Source organism: Homarus americanus, unplaced genomic scaffold (genome assembly GCF_018991925.1).
Source record: "Homarus americanus isolate GMGI-L3 unplaced genomic scaffold, GMGI_Hamer_2.0 scaffold30108, whole genome shotgun sequence".
Lineage (NCBI taxonomy): Eukaryota > Metazoa > Arthropoda > Malacostraca > Decapoda > Nephropidae > Homarus > Homarus americanus.
In genome coordinates this window covers 8153703-8172946 of record NW_024748109.1, presented here as the reverse complement: position 1 = coordinate 8172946, position 19244 = coordinate 8153703, and the positions used below count along the sequence as shown (strand labels likewise).

The window sequence follows — 19244 nt, the reverse complement described above, 5'->3', positions numbered from 1 at the left end:
GAGGAGCCGTATGGTGGTTCTGTGAGTGTTCATTACAGTAGTTCAAATCGTCGCCATGGGTAGAATAGGGGAATGCAGGGGAAGGTATTGTGATGGGATGGAATGTTTGATTGACGTTGGTCTTGGGGGAGGGATGAAGGGAAGAGGTGGAGGAGGGAGGAGTGGAGTGGGGGGATGGTGGAGGAGGAGTGTGGGGAGAGAATAAGTAGTCGATTAGTGTTGAGGTGTGGTAACCCACGATGCTCAAATTATGAGGTTTAATAATTGGGTGGGTAGAGGCGAGGTGGGGGGAGGCTAGGCGCGGAGTTGGAACTCATGAACGTACGATGATGTTTAATGCAAGTTATGGAACATTACAGTATCTTCAAACGGGTTTTCACGCTATTAATAGGCCTTATGTAATCCACCAATAAGGATTACAACAGCACACAGTATGGCTGCAATTGGTAAGAAAAATAAAATATAACATGGCAAAATTTTTGCCTTGTGTAATTTTTACAACCCACCTCATGCCTAAAGTAAACCGAAAAATGCTTATGTGTATAGAAGATTTTCAACTCAATATCACATATTCTTTCACCTCTACTAATATCTGCTGTCACTCATAGGACACCCTGCAATAGTATAAGGACGACATGGGCTATAATGACAAATTAATGTGTCTTACCTGTTGGTGACGACGATGGTAGGAATGAGACCTCGGCATGTTTCAGTGTTCGACATCACCTCCTTCCCCTGGTGTGGGTGGCGCCAACCCTAGTAACAATTTGTGTATTCTCCGTGACTACGTCACGGAGAATTAATTACCGGTGTGCCCATCAGTCTCACCGTCGTAGCCATGAACGGCAGAGATATGGTCGTTGTAGTGCTTTTATTTACCCGTTACACATCTCTCACCATGCTTAATAATATTAACTATCTTCATGACATTCTTATTGTTATCAGTGATTGCGGAATTCATGATGTTATGCTCCACCTACACACAGCCTGTTACTAGACTAACCCCCACCACCTCTATTCCCCCCCCCACCACCTCTATTCCCCCCCCACCACACACTACAGTGGGCGACATCTGTTGGCTGACCATAGCATTTCCCCCAGCTGTTTCGAAACTTCAGACTCAAGGTAATTCAAACCCTCACTGTGGCTGGGTAGTGGACACGACTTTGGTGCACGATAGTACCTCTATCAAATATTATTAAATTGTTTAAGCTGCTGATATGGCACAGAGGAACTGTAATGTGTGATATATTCAGTCATGTAATGCTAAATAGGGAAACCGATTATGCTTTAAAAAGCAAATTAAGATATAGTCAGATCGTGATAACTGCATTTTATTGTTACTACTTAGTGCAATAATTCATTCGTATAGGTAAAATTTGCTGTTCTATTTGAGTTTTTTAGACAAGGCAACTATTATACCTAAGATAGGTTAGATCATGTATGAAGCTATTAATCTACTTATATGTATACTGCATTTCACATAACAGCACAAGTGAACCTTCATATTTTATTATCCATGTAAATGCATTTTATTCAGTCAGTTATTAAACAAATTTAATTTAAAATTGCTATAACCACCACGGTGGACATACTGCTCAGTTAAAGATAATAACTATCTTTACTAATATAAGTTTGGATAATTACATCAACAACATTTTAATAAATACTGTATATTATGTTCAGGATATAAAAAAAATCATAATTTTATTTTTCCCACAACGAATTAAATTTTGCAATAATTCCATCACTAAGTTTGTTTTTATCAATTACATTTTCTGTATCAAATACAAAATTCAAATTATATTTAAGTGTGTTATTTCAGAACAGTGATACAGGGTGTACTGTACATACAAGCACAAACTTCCCTAAAATACAGCAGTACACACACACACACACACACAGGTAAAGACATCAGCTACAGAAGAAGGAACAAACAAGGATCTGCACTAAGATAGCCACAAAAACCAGGAGGGCTGAGCGTTTCATCCTGCGGGAGACCCTGACGGAGAACAGCCCCGGCAGCACCACCCAATGATACGTGAACACCAGCATCAGTAGTGTGGTGAGCAGCCCGCCCCCACACGCGAACCACTCTCTTACACTGTAATATACAATGAAAATGGACTTATTTAAGTATGTATTGGCTACAACACATAAATAATAATAATAAATGAATTCAACTTACTGTACATCATGATATACAAACAAATATGATGACTAATTGTTAAAGCGCAAAAATACAGTATAACATCAACAGATTATCCTTAATATTTGGGCTTAAAGCTCACAAGATGGACTGCTAATCCCCTCATTAATCTCTATGTGCTTTTATTAAGATATCCAACCAACGAACATGCAATAAAACTCGGAGGTATTAACACTTGACACGCAAAAGTAAAGGTGTGTAGTACATTGTCAAGTAACTCGGTTAAGAAATTTAAGTAAGTCAACAAGGCGGAGGAAGTGCCTGGCGGTAAAGTTCTCGACTAGGCTGTATGAGTAAGAATCAATTGACCTTGTGATTATTAATCTTTATATACCGATTTTATTTATAATTTTTAATTTATGTCTTTTAACTCATTTTAGATTATCGTGAAAAATTAAGTACCTTTTATACGGAGGCGAGAGGAAAGAGGCAGAGTAGACAGCTACGGCAGGAGTCATGGCAGGAGAAGCTGGCGTGGTCCTGTGAGCTAGTATATACGACACAACTAAGATGGTGCTCTGAACTTACCACACACGGCATCGTTGAACTCCTGATATGATTATGACCCCTGACATGATGCTTCTCTGACCTTGATCTTGGTCCACCACCACCAGAAGCCAAAAGTGGACCACACTGTCCCGGTTCTTGAGGTATACTGAAGTATAGTTATCTTGCTACATACATACATACGGTACATGCTTCTACACCATCCCCGACACCCCTACTACCACCTGAGATCCCCTGTCCGAGTTGTATTCGACACCACAACATCCAGCCCATACGTACACAGACCCATCGCTATAAGAACAGCCCAGTCCCAACCATTGTAAAAATTATCAATAACATGTAATAAATCAGTGTATTCACTCCCAGTAAACACTGCTCCCTACACTGTCACTATGTTGAAAATGAACTGTAGTTTGAGCTGATCCCCATCTAAGTTTTATATGTCTTATTTGTGTCACTTATGTCACTTGTATATTATTTGTAATTCGTAACCCATTCCCAAATATGTAACTGTATATTTTCAGCCTTCTGGCTGCCAAGCTCTTTCAATAAACCGTTAATTATTATTATTATTATTATTATTATTACATTTACCGTATATTAATCAGTATACATATAATACATGACTATAAATATTTTACTTACATAAATACAATCATACATAGACAAACAAGTATACATAATATACGTACATTCATACTTAACGATAAGAGTAAACTTTTCGCCTGTAGGCTTGATATTAACTTAACAGTCAAAAAAATTTCATATTACGTAATTGCTTATAGCCAACTGAAAATAATTAGCTCTAAATCAGGAGGACCTATAAAGTCACTACCTATACCTGGGTTACAGTATGTATACATCTTGATATGACCATTATATGTCGAGTCGTTTCACACGGTTGACTTTTATTCACGTCTAGTAAGCTTTTTTACGTGTTTTGTTCCAGCTTGGTGTGTGGGCTTGTCTTGATCAGCTTTTTATTCATTTATATTCAATCACTCAATGACAGAATGTTTCGTTCGATTTAATTTGTGAACGATACTTTATGATTATCTGAATTTGTAAGCAATGTGAATAGTATCTGAGAAATTCGAGTCACAAAAGATCGACTCATTTATTTTTATTGATTTCTCAGTGGGATTTTATTCTGTTTACGGTATGCATGTTGTTTCACTCTCTCTGTTCCTCTTGCTGTCTCTTTCCCGCTCTCTCACTCCCAATAAGTATTCACTTGGCCCAGACACACAATATGAGAAGGGTGTTAGCCAATGTGGCCCTTACTACTAAACATCACAGATTTCCCGGACTCTGGTCTCCGGTTTCATTCTGTACTACACTGGATAAACCAACTACCCGAATGGCTAGTAAGCTGATAAGTGGTGAAAATTAAAAAAAAAAGTGAATCGGGTCGTCCTTGTAGCTTTTGTCATATTCCCTCCTTGTCTTCCGCCTCATTCAATCTTAGCATCCTCCTGCCTCTTCTTTTCCTCCTCCTCCTGCCTCCTGTCTTCTTTCCTGTGTCTTATCTGCCTCCTCCTTCGCCTCCTTCATCCTCAAAAGCGGTGAACAAGTGCTCTGATATCTGTCACAAGATCAAATTTGTATTAGTCTCACGTTTTCTGTCAGACTGGAAATGAGACTAAATAACCACAAAATCACTAACTGTCTGGGACCACATTTTCATGTTTATGTCAGGTTACAGGCACGGGATAGCGTTATGATATGTGAGAGTTAACAATTTGGAGGATACCTAATCAGATCTATACTAACATAACATAACATAACATAACAAAACATAAACCTTCCCCCTAACCTAACCCATCATTAATGCTTCCACCAGACAAGCAAAATGTCCAGCTGATTGGAAGAATTTATAAGTCAACATGTTCACAATCTTTAAACGAGTTACTGTACGTTCTATTGCCATTCCCGCAATACCAGCCAGATATGGACTTTACGCTGACATGGCAGGCACCAAAGACCATCAACTGCACACCAGATACCCTTGTGACTCACCTTCATAAACTAATAAACTTCAATGACAACATAGTTATTAATAAAGCCATCGATCTTGGGATTCAAAGGAGTCTCTTCCAATGGCTCATAAACTTCCTTAGCGACCGATGTCAAGCTGCACGTTTCCCAAGGGCTTGTCTTCACCTTTCAGTCACTCACCTGCAGCATCCCCCAAGGCGATGCCCTGAAGGACACTCTCGGTCGTTGGAAACATGTCGACAATTCCACCATTGGCATCAGTATGAACAACTCGGTCCCAGATTACAGCACTCTCCAGAACACACTGAATAGTCTCCAAGATTGATCCACTCCCAATCATGTCACCATCAACCATACCAAGACCATGGTTATGTACATTAACCTATCCTCTGACCATGTCCCACTCCCCCCATCACATTGAGCCCCAACACTCTCCAGAATGAGGATAACAAACTAATCTGGAGGGACAAGTTAGTACACTCATCAAATTTTTCAACTATCGTCTCCACATCTTCCATCCTCTCAAAACCCTTGGACTTCTTCTTCTGGGCTTATGAATATTTACATAACATTCATACTTCCTAAATTCATCTATGCTTCCCCTGTCCGGTCTTCTTCATTAACTGCTACACAACGAGGACTCATGGATAAAGTGCAGCAGAAGGCCCCTGTGCAAGATTATTCTCTCCCTCTCTTACACCACATATCAACAGACGCTCAGTCCACACACCCTCTCAACTCTTTCTGATCTTCTTCGTGATCTCAGCTGCCACCGTCACCTGCTACCGCCTGTCCACAAGTTGTTGTCAGGCACTACAACCGCATCCAGGCTATAAGACCTTGTACTGATCTCTACAAGAATAGCCCCACTTCAACCATTGTAAAAAGCATCATAATTCGTAGATAAATTTTGTGTTCATTCCTTACCTATTCTCCTTTTCGTATTAGTTGAGTTACCTTGTTTCAGTCCAGGTGAAGGGACAGGAGATAGTGTATGACCATCCCCTAGGTCACCTGCACCTCCCTACCAAATATCTTTAAAACTGTGGAAATGCATAATGAAAATACAGACACACACACGCACAAAATGTATTTTGTATACACTGTACAGATGTGGACCACGTATTTCTTTTGTGTATTTTCCGCTTATGGCTGCTGTACTTTTCAACAGACTGTTAATTATATTATTATTATTATTATTATTATTATTATTATTATTATTATTATTATTATTATTATTATTATTATTATTAGCATGGCATGAGAATTATATGCCAGGCAGCACCACACAAGGGTTGGTAAACATATCATACACCAGAGGCAGAAGAGAGAGAGAGAGAGAGAGAGAGAGAGAGGAAAACTATATATTTATCAAAAAAATAAAATCATATACTTTACAGAAAAGTGATGAAGGGTGTTTAAGATGGGGGTGGTGGGGAGCGGGAGTAGGGGATGGTAATCAGAGAAGAGGTGAGGGGGTTGGTAGGTCCTCCTTGAAATGTTTACCTGAGGGTTGGGTCGAAATGGTGGAGGCCAAGCTGTATCATCTCCGCTGCTGACCGACGCTGCCTGGAGAGATAGAAGATATCCTTGATGTGGGCCTTATCCTCGTCCTCATCTCTTTCCCATCCCTCTTTCACATTCATCTTCTGTTTTTCCTTCTTCTCTTCCTCCTCCCTAGGTCTCAAATCATCAGCTATATTCACATTTTCTTTATTCGTGTTGTGTGGGTGGTGGAGGGGAGGCGCTGTCTCTCTCTTGGGCAGTTTTGGTAAGTCTCTGATGATGACAGTGGATGGTGACAATTAAAAAAGACACAGGTGCACAACCCTACATACATACAAACATATACAAGAATACATATACAGTATACATAATGGTTGCTCCTCGTGTTCAAGGCTGACTCATCCCTCTAGTGGGTCTATAATCTCTAAAACCTAAACCAGGTCTTGAACTTGAAGTGTTGTGTCTGTGACGGAAGTATGGTGAATCTTATACATACATACATATTTGAGCCAAAACTGAAAACACACACACACATACATACATACATACCCGTAATAGTCGGTGGCGGGGAGGAGCATCACCTGTTCTACGGTCCACAGCCCCTGCAGTAGGTCGACCTGCTCCTGCTGGCGGGGGTCTAGAGGCAGGTCATGGGGCCCCGGCAACACTACCACTGGCATCTCGTAGTGACGTGCCCCCTTCACCCCGTCCTGTTGTAGCGAAGGAAAAATTATCACAATAGCGCCAGTGTGAACAATCAAGAGTGCCTGGCGTTCCCTCTCACCCTGTATGATATGACTATGGTAATTACACAAGTAAAATCTTCGCTGGTCTTCTGCCTGTAGTGGCGTTCTTTTCTAGCATAAGTCAACCATCAGGCGAGTTGAGTTGTGACTTTACCTGGTACACACGCAGGGTCCAGGGCCCGGTCTCCATGACGCCGCAGGAGAGGGTGAAGAAGGAAGGCATCTCAACCCTCTCAAAGTCCCTGTTAGGGTGGACGTGACTCTTGTCCCAGTGATCTGTCTTCCTTTCCTCACACCTGCAACATGAAATGACACTGTTAACGTGTCATGGGCTGACGACACTTTACTACTGTGAAATCTGACGACACACTACTACTACTTTACTGTGGTATGGGCTGACAACACACATTTCCTCTCACCTCACATTGCCCTGGGGGTCTATCAGTTGCACCACGACATGGAGGTCATCTGCCGTCACCTCCTCCATCTCCATGTTAGGGAACTCCATAGGGGTGCCGGGTGGCCTGATCCTGCTGCGGCAGTCTTGACTGATGCTCCTCTGCCCGACATGGAACCACAGCTCAACGTAGACCGTGTCAGCCCCGGGCATCGCGTAGGGCAGGGGCACATTGGTGGTGAGGGCTGACTTGCTTCCATCAGAGAGGATACTGTAATGTGGATAGTGGTGAGAGTTGGGGACGATGTTGGAGAGTGTTTGATGGGATATGAAGAGAAATGGGAGAGTGAGGAGAAGTGGAGGCTGTGGGGAATTGTACAAACATCAATATAAAACAACACGAGATCCTCCTTACAGGAGACAGTATGGTATTAATATGTCATTGTTCCATTACATACTATAAAAAAAATGGGCAATTAAAGTGGATGACATACGAGTACACAGGCTTGAACGAACTGAAATGAAAATAGTGAGATGGATGTATATTGTGACATTGAGAGATAGAATACCCTGGCCAGATGTAGAGGGGCACCTGGGTAATGATAATACTGGCGAGGTTTGGCGTAGAGGCAGACTGAGATGGTTTGGGCTTGTGGAGAGGATGGAGGAGACCAACTGCATCAAGATATGTATGAGACCTTAGAGAGAGAGAGAGAGAGAGAGAGACCTATCTTACCGTTTAGGAGTGTTAGGGTCCTCAGGCCAGGTGGTGACCCTCAGGGCTCTCAGGTGACCATCAGGGTAACAGTCACACATTGGCCTCTGACTCACCAACGCCCGCGCTCCTCCTACTGGCGACCCTCCCTCGTCGTTCTGGGGGGAGGGGAGAGGAGAGGGACAGAAAGGCCTAGGGTGAGTTTTTTAAGGGGTGAGGATCTATTAAGTTAACACAATTACTATTAACATATAAAAAAAACACTCAAAATAACACAATTACTATCAAAATACCATCGAAGATTGGTCATGGTAACTACTTTGGCCACCACAACTAAGCACACACACACACTAAGATTGTGTGTGTGTGTGTGTGTGTGTGTGTGTGTGTTTCAGAAGAACATCATCATCATTAACACTCACAATGGTAAAATCGAGCCAAAATACGAATTCCTGTGTACTCTTGAAGGACCTATCAAAGGGAAGAGAACAGCAAGGGTTGACCAGGTGTAGCCTCGGTAACACCTGTTGGGAGATTAACCAGGTGTTAATATTGAACTGTTGGTGCTGAGGGAAGGTGATGAAAAGAAGATGGATGAAATAGGTGAAAGTGACAAAAAAGATGAGATATACCTTAAAATAAAGATGGTGGTGAAAGTGATGAAGAAGATGCATCACTTCTTATCGATAATGATAGTGAAGATGATGAAGATAAATATATAAAAAACCACGCACGCACACACACACACACACCTTGAACGTAATGAGGTCTCCAGGAGTGACAGTGAGGTGAGCCAAACTGGGATGATTGGCCAGCTGCTGCTTCAGGTGAGGGAAGGCCAAGAGAGCCAACTGATGAAGGAGGGCCCGCGGCAGGTACTTCTTCAGGTTTAGATAATAGTTGGTCCTCACTTGTTCTGCTACCTGTGTGAGGAGAGATGAAGAGTATGGGTAGAGAGAGAGAGAGAGAGAGAGAGAGAGAGTAAAATAAATATATAGATCGATAGACAGACACAGATAGATAGATAGATAGATAGATAGATAGATAGATATAAATAGATATACATATATAAATAAATAGATAAAGAACACCCTTTTAAAACCTGTTGTTGTTAATCATAATACTAAGGATTAAGAATTACTGACCATGATCCTGATGGGGTGAGCGGTGGTGTGGGTGTGGAACTTCCTGGCGAAGAAGTACCGGTGTGACGACTCCAACATCTCTTTCAGGTCCTCCTCCTCTATAGGTCCTGGGCCCTTAGGGGAGAGTGGCAAGGCATTGAAGGGGTGTTGGAAGATGGTAGGGAGGTGCTGGGAGGTGCTGGGAGGTGTTGGGAGGTGGTGGGAGATGGCGGGAGGTGTTGGATGGAGGTAGGGATGTGTTGGAAGGTATTGGGAGGCGTTGAGAGGTGGTAGGGAGATGGCAGGAGGTGTTGGAAGGTGGTAGGGAGATGGCAGGAGGTGTTGGAAGGTGGTAGGGAGGTGTTGGAAGGTGTTGGGAGGTGATGGAAGTGGTGAGGAAGTGTAAATAACAATTAGGAGGGTAAAAATCGTCTTGAAATATGAAGGTTTATATTTAGGCAAACTCATACAACCCCAGATGACCCCTTCCAAGGACTGTCGCATCCTCATTCCTTCCTTGTCAGCATCCCACAATCCTAGCTGATGACCCCGAACCCTTCCTATCATCCCACAGATCAAAGTAAGGACTCTGGCCTTATCCTGCAGGAAGCAAAGGACTCATCTGATATTTTTGAGCTCTTCGTGAGTTCCTACAACTCCTACAGAAGAAAATAAGGACCTAAATCACCTCCTTCTGCATCTTACAACCCTAGGTGATGACTTTGAACCCTTCCTACCACCCTCAAGGATTCAGATAAGGAGCCTGACCATATTCTGTAGGGGACAAAGGACTCACCTGACCGCAGAAGTCGGTGTCCTCCATGTGCCGGCAGAGGTTGATAGTGTTCCGCCCTTCAAACTTTCTCAAGAAGTGAAAGCCCAGAGGGAGAGACTGGTTCCTGTGTGGGAGAGAGAGAGAGAGAGAGAGGTTAAATGTCTCTTCCTGTCTGTTACTTTCTGTCTGTCTCTCTTTTTCTTTGTCACATCTCTCTCTCTCTTTTTATCAACCTTTCCTTCTTTTTGTCTTATACTTCTCTTCTTTTCACCCCCCCCTCTCATTATCTAACTACCATTTATCTCTGTCTGCCTGTCTGCCCCACTCTCACAACTCGAGAACAGAGAACGCTTGTAATATACCTAACAGAGACTGAGAGCAAATGCAATGGTGTGAGTAGAAAAAAAAAAAGGTGCCAGGCGATTGGTCAGACGATTTCCCGAGTACTTTTATTCCAAGACATTGTTGAAAAATCAGTTTAGTTTGTGAGGTTGTCTGGAGGACGGGATGTGGGTTAAACTTGAGGAGATGGTGATAATCATAGGTGTTACTTCTGATATATTGTAAGGTCTCTGTTTATCTATTGTGTGGTTCATTTAGAGAGTGTATATCATAATCTTCAATTCCTCCTCTAGTTGAGTTAGAACTTAACTAAAAAACGGAATACCTTCACTATACTCGGACCAATTCACGTAATAATAAAATAAAGGAATGAACTGAAGGAAAATATAAATATGTATGGTAATATAAATGCCTTTATGATCAAGACCACTAGACCCCCAAACCAAGAGTTACAGTTACGGTATTTATGTGTGTGTTAAGCTGAATGGTGTTACTCCCTCTTCCCGGGTATTATTTCGTCTCCGTCTCCTGTCCATCTGTGCCTTGGAGTTTCATCTTCACGTATTTCCTAAGAGAGCAAGAAGAGGAGGAGGAAACATATGCACCTCCCTTCGCCTTCACCGCCCTCACACACCTTCCTCTTCTTCTTCCTCCTCTTCGGCCTACAATCCCTGCCATCTCCCACACTCTCACATTCTATTTGTTACATGGAAGATCTTTGGGGTACTGGGTGAGGTTTGAGGTACAGGAAGATCTTTGAGGTACTGGGAGAGGTTTGGGGTACTGAAAGATCTTTGGGGTACTGGGTGAGGTTTGAGGTGCAGGAAGATCTTTGAGGTACTGGGAGAGGTTTGGGGTACTGAAAGATCTTTGGAGTACTGGGAGAGGTTTGAGGTACAGGAAGATCTTTGAGGTACTGGGAGAGGTTTGGGGTACTGAAAGATCTTTGGAGTACTCACACATAGGGGGAATTCATGGTAAGGGTGGGGAAGTAGGACTCGTCAGGGATAATAGAAGTCTGCAGGTGGTAGTGCCAGCGGTTGACTCGGTCGCTGCGCAGGCTTGGGGTCACCACATACTCCACCAGCTCCCGGCTCATGATGGCCCACTGTGACCTGTCAAAAGGTGTCATGAGAGGTCAGGTCATGTGGGAGAAAGAGAACAGAATTTATAAGATAAAGATGAATTATTGTGACCTACCCTGTAATTAAATGACTTTATCTGACTTACCCTACACATATAACCAGCTAACCTAACCTATACATGACTTAATATGACCTATCCTTTATGCAAATGACCTAATAAGACCTACCCAGTATAGATAGGTATCTCCTCTGGGTATGGCTGACCACCACCCCTGGTCACATTGTAGACATAGCCCTCACAACCGTGCCTGTAGGGGTCAAAAGGTCAAAACAGGTCAACAGAAGGAACTTGCAGGTGGTATTAAGAAACCGAACCTCTTAACCCAAACCTGTTAAGGAATTAATGATCCATATTTCTAAATAATTAAACCCTATATTTCTTAATTTTATGTTATTTATATTATTTTTTTTACTATTATCATGCAAATATGAAAACAACAACAATATGTTATAGATGGATGAATGTAATAACTGATATAGATAATGTGTGGGGTAAAATATCAAGGTTCATTACTTTAAATTTGTGGAGTTATGGCTTCGTTATTCCCACAAGGGGGGGTTGGTACTGGGAGTTACAACTGTTGGTTTTAGAGAAATCACAATGATTGAATATGGAACGATTCTTTCCTTATTTGAGTCATCGGTATATTGTGTGTGGCTATTATGAAAGATTTCTCTCTCTCTCTCTCTCTCTCTCTCTCTCACGCACTCACCAAACGTCCAACACAAGGCCCTGGTCAGCATTCATATCATTGTTTCTCTGACCAAACAATGGGACGAAGTTGAACCCCCTGTAGGCCGCCAGGGTAGCACTAAGGTCATCCACGTCCCTTAGGGGCAGGTCAGCACCACTCAGCTTAACCCCAAAGTCCCATACACCCATCCTCAGCAACTCTTCGAATGACTCCAACTCTGCTCGCACGATGTTGAAGGATCCCCACGAGGCCACGAAGGATCGCGACAGGGGAAGTATCCTACAGGTTGGATGTCTCATTAGTTTGAGACGTCAAGAGGCTGGTAGAATTCTTTATCATTAGTTTTCTAGGTCCCCAAAGAATCCTACAATGGATATCTCAGTGACCTAGGATTCTAGAAAATAAGAAAATCCTATGAAGAACACCACAATGATCCGGGATACTAAAATATGGAAGAATCCTACAAAAGGAAGATTGCATACAGGCATCAGGGATTAACCAAAATGATACCACAACATCCTGAAGGATTTTTAGACAGAGACGGATACTGACTGCAGGAGGATAATACAGAGTTTTAGGATATAAGACTGTGTACGTCCAAAGAGGTCTGATACCTCCATCAATCCTCTCTCCCGGATAAACAGACAAATCGCTAAGTGCTGATTAGCCCGTCATCAAATAATACTTTATGTGCATCTTTATTTGATAATTCCGTATATAGAAGAAAACCACAAAGTGTTTTTAAATGAAACATCAGCAATCTGGACGAAATATACAAACACAGAAACAAGAAAACACCCCTCCCCCCCGCTCACCTAACATTAGTCGCCCCAGGCATCAGTTTGGTAAGGAGGGACGTGAGTGCAGCGCGGGTCTCCCCTTGGCGAGCATCAACATGGATCACGTACTGGTGCTGAGGACGGTACACCAGACCCAGCAGCTGCATCTGTAGACGGTGGCGTGAAGGTTGGACGTGAACTGATTGAATGGGACCCCTGTTACAATAGGCCTCTTTGGTAAAGGTTCCTTTATTTTAATGGGTCCCTACTTATTATTATTATTGACACTGAAATAAGGCAGGTCCACTTACCACAGCAGGGGGATCCTTGTGAGCCAGGATAACAAACCCAAGACGTGCGGGTATGAGCACTCGGTGTGGGTCACTGAGGACTCCCACACGCAGGGTCGGGTCAGGTCTTGGTCCTGGACGGGGGAAGGAGTTGTGTGCGAGGTGTATCTTCTCTGGCGCTACATCGCTTACCTGGTGAACGGGGAATGAAAATTAACTGGTTTCTATAGACCCTAGTAAAACCTAAATTAAACCTAGCATAACTTAATGTAACCTATCTTAACCTAACCTGACCTGACCTATTCTATCCTAACCTGTGTCATGCTTGAAGTCTGTATACACAATGATTGGTCTTCATACATACACGGGGCTGATTTGGTCATGGTGCGGAGGATCAGTGAACCACAGAATGTGACACAGAATACAAACTTAAGATCATATGGTTAGGTTAGGTTAGACTGAGGGAAGTTATTTAAAGGTTACGTTACACTGAGGGAAGTTATTTAAAGGTTAGGTTAATTCATGTTGCCTTAGGTTTGATTAGGTCATGTTAAGTTAGTTATGTTGGGTCAAGATAGATTAGTTTAGGTTTGGGTTAGTATGGCTTAGGTTATGTTAGATCAGATCAGGTTAACTTAGCCATTATCATTGAGTAAGTATAATAATGTCAAGGTCTATAAAGGCTGGGGCCTATTAGGACTAAGTTCTATTAGGGCTGGGATCTGTATAGGATTGGAATCTATTGATAATGAGGGCCAATCGATCTACATGTTAAACAAAGGCACTTGAGACACATGCACACACCTGGCCGGGGTCGACAACGAAGGGAGGAAGACAGAGACCCTTGTTGTGGTAGAGGAAGGAACAGTAGATCTGGCGGACCTCTTCACGACACTCCTTTGATGGTACCCTGTAGCAGGAGGTGAAGGGGGGAATTAGTAGAGGAGAAAAAGAGAGAAGGGAAAGAGAGAGAAGGGGAAGAGGAGGCTTTTTCTCTCCCTCTTCTACAAAGACCTTCTCTCTCACCTACCAGGGCTCCCTCTCTCACCTACCAAGACTCCCTCTATCACCTACCAAGGCTCCCTCTCCCTCACCTGCCCAGAAGAGACCACAGGACCTCACTAACGTCCACAGGGTCAGGAGGTTGGTGGTGACAGTAACCGCTGTATCCCGCCTCGGTGGCATCCTCCAGGCGTTGACATGACCCATGGAACACCTCCTCCTCCGCCTCCTCCCTCCTCCAGATCTCTGTCAGGCTGTAGTCCTTCACCCCCTCCTCCAACCTCGAAGTGTAAGTCAAGTGTACTACCTGTGGGTAAAGGTCATGGTAGTGTAGGTCATGGTAGTGCAGGTCATGGTAGTGCGGGTCATGGTAGTGCAGGTCATCGCAGTGCAGGTCATGGTCAAATGTAAGACGGACAGTGTATATGTAACATGGTGTCATACAGAAGTACTATACACAAGAGCGACTCACCAGGTGCGTCCTTCGTTCGATCTGCTGGATGTATTCTTGGTCGTACTTAACGTCTCTCATAGCCGCCAGCAATGACCCCTCCCTCATGCAGGTCAATACCACCTCCAGGTTCTGTGGGCGAGAGAGTACTGTACAGTTTTAGTGACCACTGGACTCTGAAGGTCTGTTTGATTTTCAGAAATATTTACTTCTATTGTGGATGTTCATTTGAATGTAAGTCGTTTGTGTTATGATTTTCAGAAAGATCCATTTTTTTGTTTTTTAATATTTAAGCATAATTCACTTGTTTGTTTTTTAGCAAGGTTATATTTGTTATGAGCAAGTAAACGTGACTTATTTGTGATTTTTATTACAATTCACTGCTCTCGTGGATATATGTTCAAGTACAGGTAGAATGTTTTGTCCTGCTGAGGTTCCTTTTAGCATTTTTTTAAGATTATCTAAGTCGAGGTGGAGAGACATCACTTCCCTTCCAGGTGTAAGATGCATAAACTTGACATCAGCAACTAAGTGACTACTAATGCTTATAAGACCGAGGCATTATAAACAGTAGTTGAATATTGAATCGATAATAACATACTGTGCTCTGTTTGTGTTCATGCCTGTAGCTACTGAATTGATAAACAGGTAATTGACAGAGAGATGAATAAACACAGGTAGATTAAGATACACAGGTATATAATCATTTGTTTTAACTTCCAATTCCTGAAGATTTTTTTTTTAATACAATAAGTAGTTTTTCTTAATAAACAGACAGGAAGTTGAACAGACCAATAAACAGATGAAAAGACAGAAAGCCAGACAGTCTCTCTTACCTTCCGTTGGCCTGGTACTGGATCCATGTGACAGAACTCGATGCCAAAGTTAAAGAGACAGGCCTGGTACCCGAGACACTCCTGAAGGGTTGGGCACTTGCTGGAGCCCTTCACCTCGTCGCTGACCACACCATCGTCAGGCTTCACGAGCCAGTGGGCATAGGGAACATCCAGCGCCGCCTCTGGGTTTGCCTCGATGATGTCCTGACCCGTCTTGATCAACATCCTCAGCTACGGCAGGAGGAAAGAGAGAGAGAGAGAGAGAGAGATAGAGATAGATGTTAGGTGGTGGTGGGGGAGGTGGTGATGATGTTGGGTGATGGTGGTGGTGGTGGTGGTGGGAAGTGTGGGTGTTTGCAATGTTGAGTTGTGGTAATGATGGCGAGGAAAGTGGTGGTAATGGTAGAGGAGGCTTTAGGTGGGGGAAAAGTTTGTTTTATGGATGTCAGTTATGTCAAAACCATACGACCTAATAGGTGTGCACTGAATCTTAGTTAACGTAAAAAAAAAAAATCTTGCTGTTTTTGCTTGATGAGATAAAATACTTTCAATAACTACTGGCCCTTAAGATCCACAGTAAATGGTACAGTGACCCTGCTTGGGGTGTAATAAGATGAGAGACTGACATACAGACACCACCTTTCTGCACCCACCTTACCTTAACAATTGCTAAGCCCTGGGGACAGAGAAGGGCTGTGCGAGGATGAACTTCCAGCAGCAGATATTCCCTCACTACCAGGTCCCCCTCTACATCCTGGTGATAGAGGTGCTCCCAAGCGGGCGGGATGACGCGCCCTTCGATCTCTTCCCCTCCAACAGTTTCTAGCAGCACACCCTGCAGTAACATTAACAACAGCGTCCACTGCAGCAACAGTAACAGCAACCCACGCGGCAACAGAGCCCTCAGGAGCACCACTCTGAAGGGGACGACTTTCGGGGTAATTGTCAGAGGGACAACTTTGAAAAGCACCAACCCGTGAAGGACAAACTTGAGGAAGCCAAGCTGATTCCTGTGGGACATTTTGTCGTTCCTGTGGACACACTATAGTTTCTCTGAGATAAAAAACATTTTCACGAAATTACAAACACACTAATTAGGCGGTGGAAAATACTTTCATTTAACACCACCAATTGTTTCAGCCTCAGCCAGATTTAATAAATACTGTATTAATATAGACTACAGTATATCTGTTAGGACTGAGGCTCACTTTATCAGTCATAGTAAATAAAATTGATCACCTGATGATCAGTCCCCCATAACTTATTTTATCTTAAGTTTAACCATCCTAAACCACCTGGGTGGGTAGGTTAGGTTATGCTTCCATTAGGGTGATTAATCTTAAGGTGAAATAAGTTGGGGTTAATCTTCAGATGCTCCTATAATATTAATACACTTAAGTTGTTTAAAATACAATAGGCTGGTCTTATCGAGCACTTTATCAACTGTTATTCTTATACATTTCTGGAATAAAACTATCAATACCAATCTCTCACTTGAGCACCACTTATCCATCTCACTTGAGCACCACTTATCGACACACTCGTTCAACTGAATGCTGCTAAAAACTGTATTTAATTACTGGCAGTCACGGTACAGTATGTTATAAAAATTATCTTTCTTTTTTCTCACCAGTTTGCTGTTAATGAGTTCAGTGACAAATTACATGAATTAATTTTATGACAAGACCAATCTGTGTACTAAATTTGTACCACTTTATAACACATACTGTATTCCCCTACGACAGCCACACCACCACACTACAGTATAGACCACTGACACCTGCAGCTGGCCAGACCAACCTTTTCCCTCCATGCCAGCCTCTTTATCATTACCCACACCTGTCACCCAACACCCCCCTTTCCCCTCCTCTCCATTTCTCTCCTGTCATCTCTTACTTTTATCTATCATCCTTACCCTATCCCAGTTACTCCTTTCTTCCCTTCTTTCTCTCTCCCATCCTTATATTTCACATCATTTCTCTCTTATCTCTCTTTCACTCCCCCCTCATTCTCCTCCCCCCCACCCACCCCCCCTCCTACAGGAAATATATTCCATCTCTATATGAATTTTAAAAACTCACGTCCACAACCAAGTCTACACAGCTGTGAAGATAATGAAGCAGGTGTGAAAGATTAATGAATGTACAGGTGTGTGTGTGTGAGGAATGGAGATGAAGCAATCACATTTCGTCTTCTAAATAATAATAATAATAATAATAATAATAATAATAATAATAATAATAATAATAATAATAACAATAATATTTACTTCAGTTGTTGTCAGAATGATCAAATTCAGGAAAAAAAATTCTAGACAGCAGACAAAAACTTGATTCTTACCTTCCGAGTAGAAAAGGTTGGAGGAAATGCAAATTTTTTTTTAAATTATGGCCTAAAGGTGCTTTTGTTAAAGTAAATATGATCCATAACCACCATGAAATTGAGAGATCTATCTCATATGATTCTTTAATTGTTGGGCTGAGGGCTGTTCTTATAGCAATCAGTATGTGGTCATATGGGCTGGAAGCAGTTGTGGTGATGAGCAGCATACACAGATGAGGGATCTCAGGTGGCAGTAGGAGATAGTGCAGAAACCTCATCCCAAACTGACAGAAGAGATCATGGTGGTGATCAGAGGTAGCTGAGAGGGTCAATGTATTGAGTGCTTCCTGATTTGTGGTGTAGGAGAGGGAGAGAATGGTCTTGAACACCTCTTCAGCACTCCTGGGAGTCCTCCTTGTGTATCATTTAAGGAAGAAGATCAGACAGGGAAAGCATAGGGGAGCTTAGGAAGCATGAGTGTTGTTTAAACACTCAAAAGCTCAGGCACGGGAACTCTGAGGAACTTGAGACAGCACAAAATATGGAGACGAAAGCAGGAAGATTTGATGGTTGTACTGACTCGTGCTTTCCAGTTCAGTTTGTAATCTATAGTGATGCTGAAGAGCTTGATGGAATCCACAAACTGGTGCGTGTTGGGGCCCATTGTGACGGAGGGAGGTGGGACATGGTCAGAGAGGTTGACATGCATAACTATAGTCTTGGTATGAATGATGATCTTGGAGACCATTCAGTATATTCTGGAGGATGTTGTAATTGGAAGATGAGTTGTTCACACTGCTGCTAGAGCTGGAGTTGTCACATATTTCCAGTAAGAGGGAGTAACTTTCAGGGCACTGTTGATGAGGAAGCAGAGCCGTTCCGTCCTAGTGCCTTCGGGGACGCAACAGGTGGAGACAGCCCCTTGGAAGGGTACAACATAGCATTAATCACTGAGGAAGTCTGTGAGCCATGGTATGTGTACGTGTGAATTAAATCCATTTGAAATGATTCCACCATTAAATATTCGTTTGATGTATGAAAACCCAATGTCAAAGCCTTTAAGTTAGGCTTCAGTAAGTTGGTCCATTGTGTGATGTAATATCTGAAGTTGAAATGAGAAGAATGTCCATTAGCAAGTTAACCCATCCTAACTTAACTACATTCAGAGTCTGTACCCCAAGGATAATTAAAAAAAAAAAAATATGCTGTGCCCTTTCCTGAAATGAGTTTATGATGTGTCAAGTTTGAACATAAGATGACAAGTGGTGTATATGACAGAGGAAGTATTGTACTGTACGTCCCACACTTTACTTACTGTCATCCATTATATCAACTAGTTATCATATCCTAAAGATCAACAAAATCATTTGGAAACTTTGCAATAATATGGAGAAAGGAAATAAAA

The 19244-nt window shown here is 42.5% G+C and overlaps 1 protein-coding gene across 2 annotated transcripts; it reads right to left on the bottom strand.

Annotated features, from left to right (window-relative positions):
• Positions 1–1318: 1318 nt before the first annotated feature.
• On the bottom strand, positions 1319–17301 carry LOC121880139. Of its 2 annotated transcripts, none has more exons than XM_042387199.1 (21): positions 17245–17301; positions 16176–16570; positions 15518–15748; positions 14703–14813; positions 14323–14537; positions 14033–14138; positions 13250–13420; positions 12975–13105; positions 12178–12438; positions 11632–11712; positions 11279–11434; positions 9999–10101; positions 9224–9337; positions 8831–9001; positions 8501–8602; positions 8100–8236; positions 7386–7634; positions 7121–7262; positions 6770–6930; positions 6221–6493; positions 1319–2104 (listed from the first exon to the last, which is right to left on the bottom strand). In XM_042387199.1, exons 2-21 carry the CDS (start codon positions 16536–16538, stop codon positions 1915–1917), a joined length of 3468 nt encoding a protein of 1155 aa, XP_042243133.1. In that variant the 5' UTR covers positions 16539–16570; positions 17245–17301; the 3' UTR covers positions 1319–1914. The 2 variants fall into 2 exon arrangements, with proteins under 2 accessions (XP_042243133.1, XP_042243134.1); XM_042387200.1 differs by lacking the exon at positions 1319–2104 and adding an exon at positions 3308–4301.
• Between the last annotated feature and the right edge of the window lie 1943 nt (positions 17302–19244).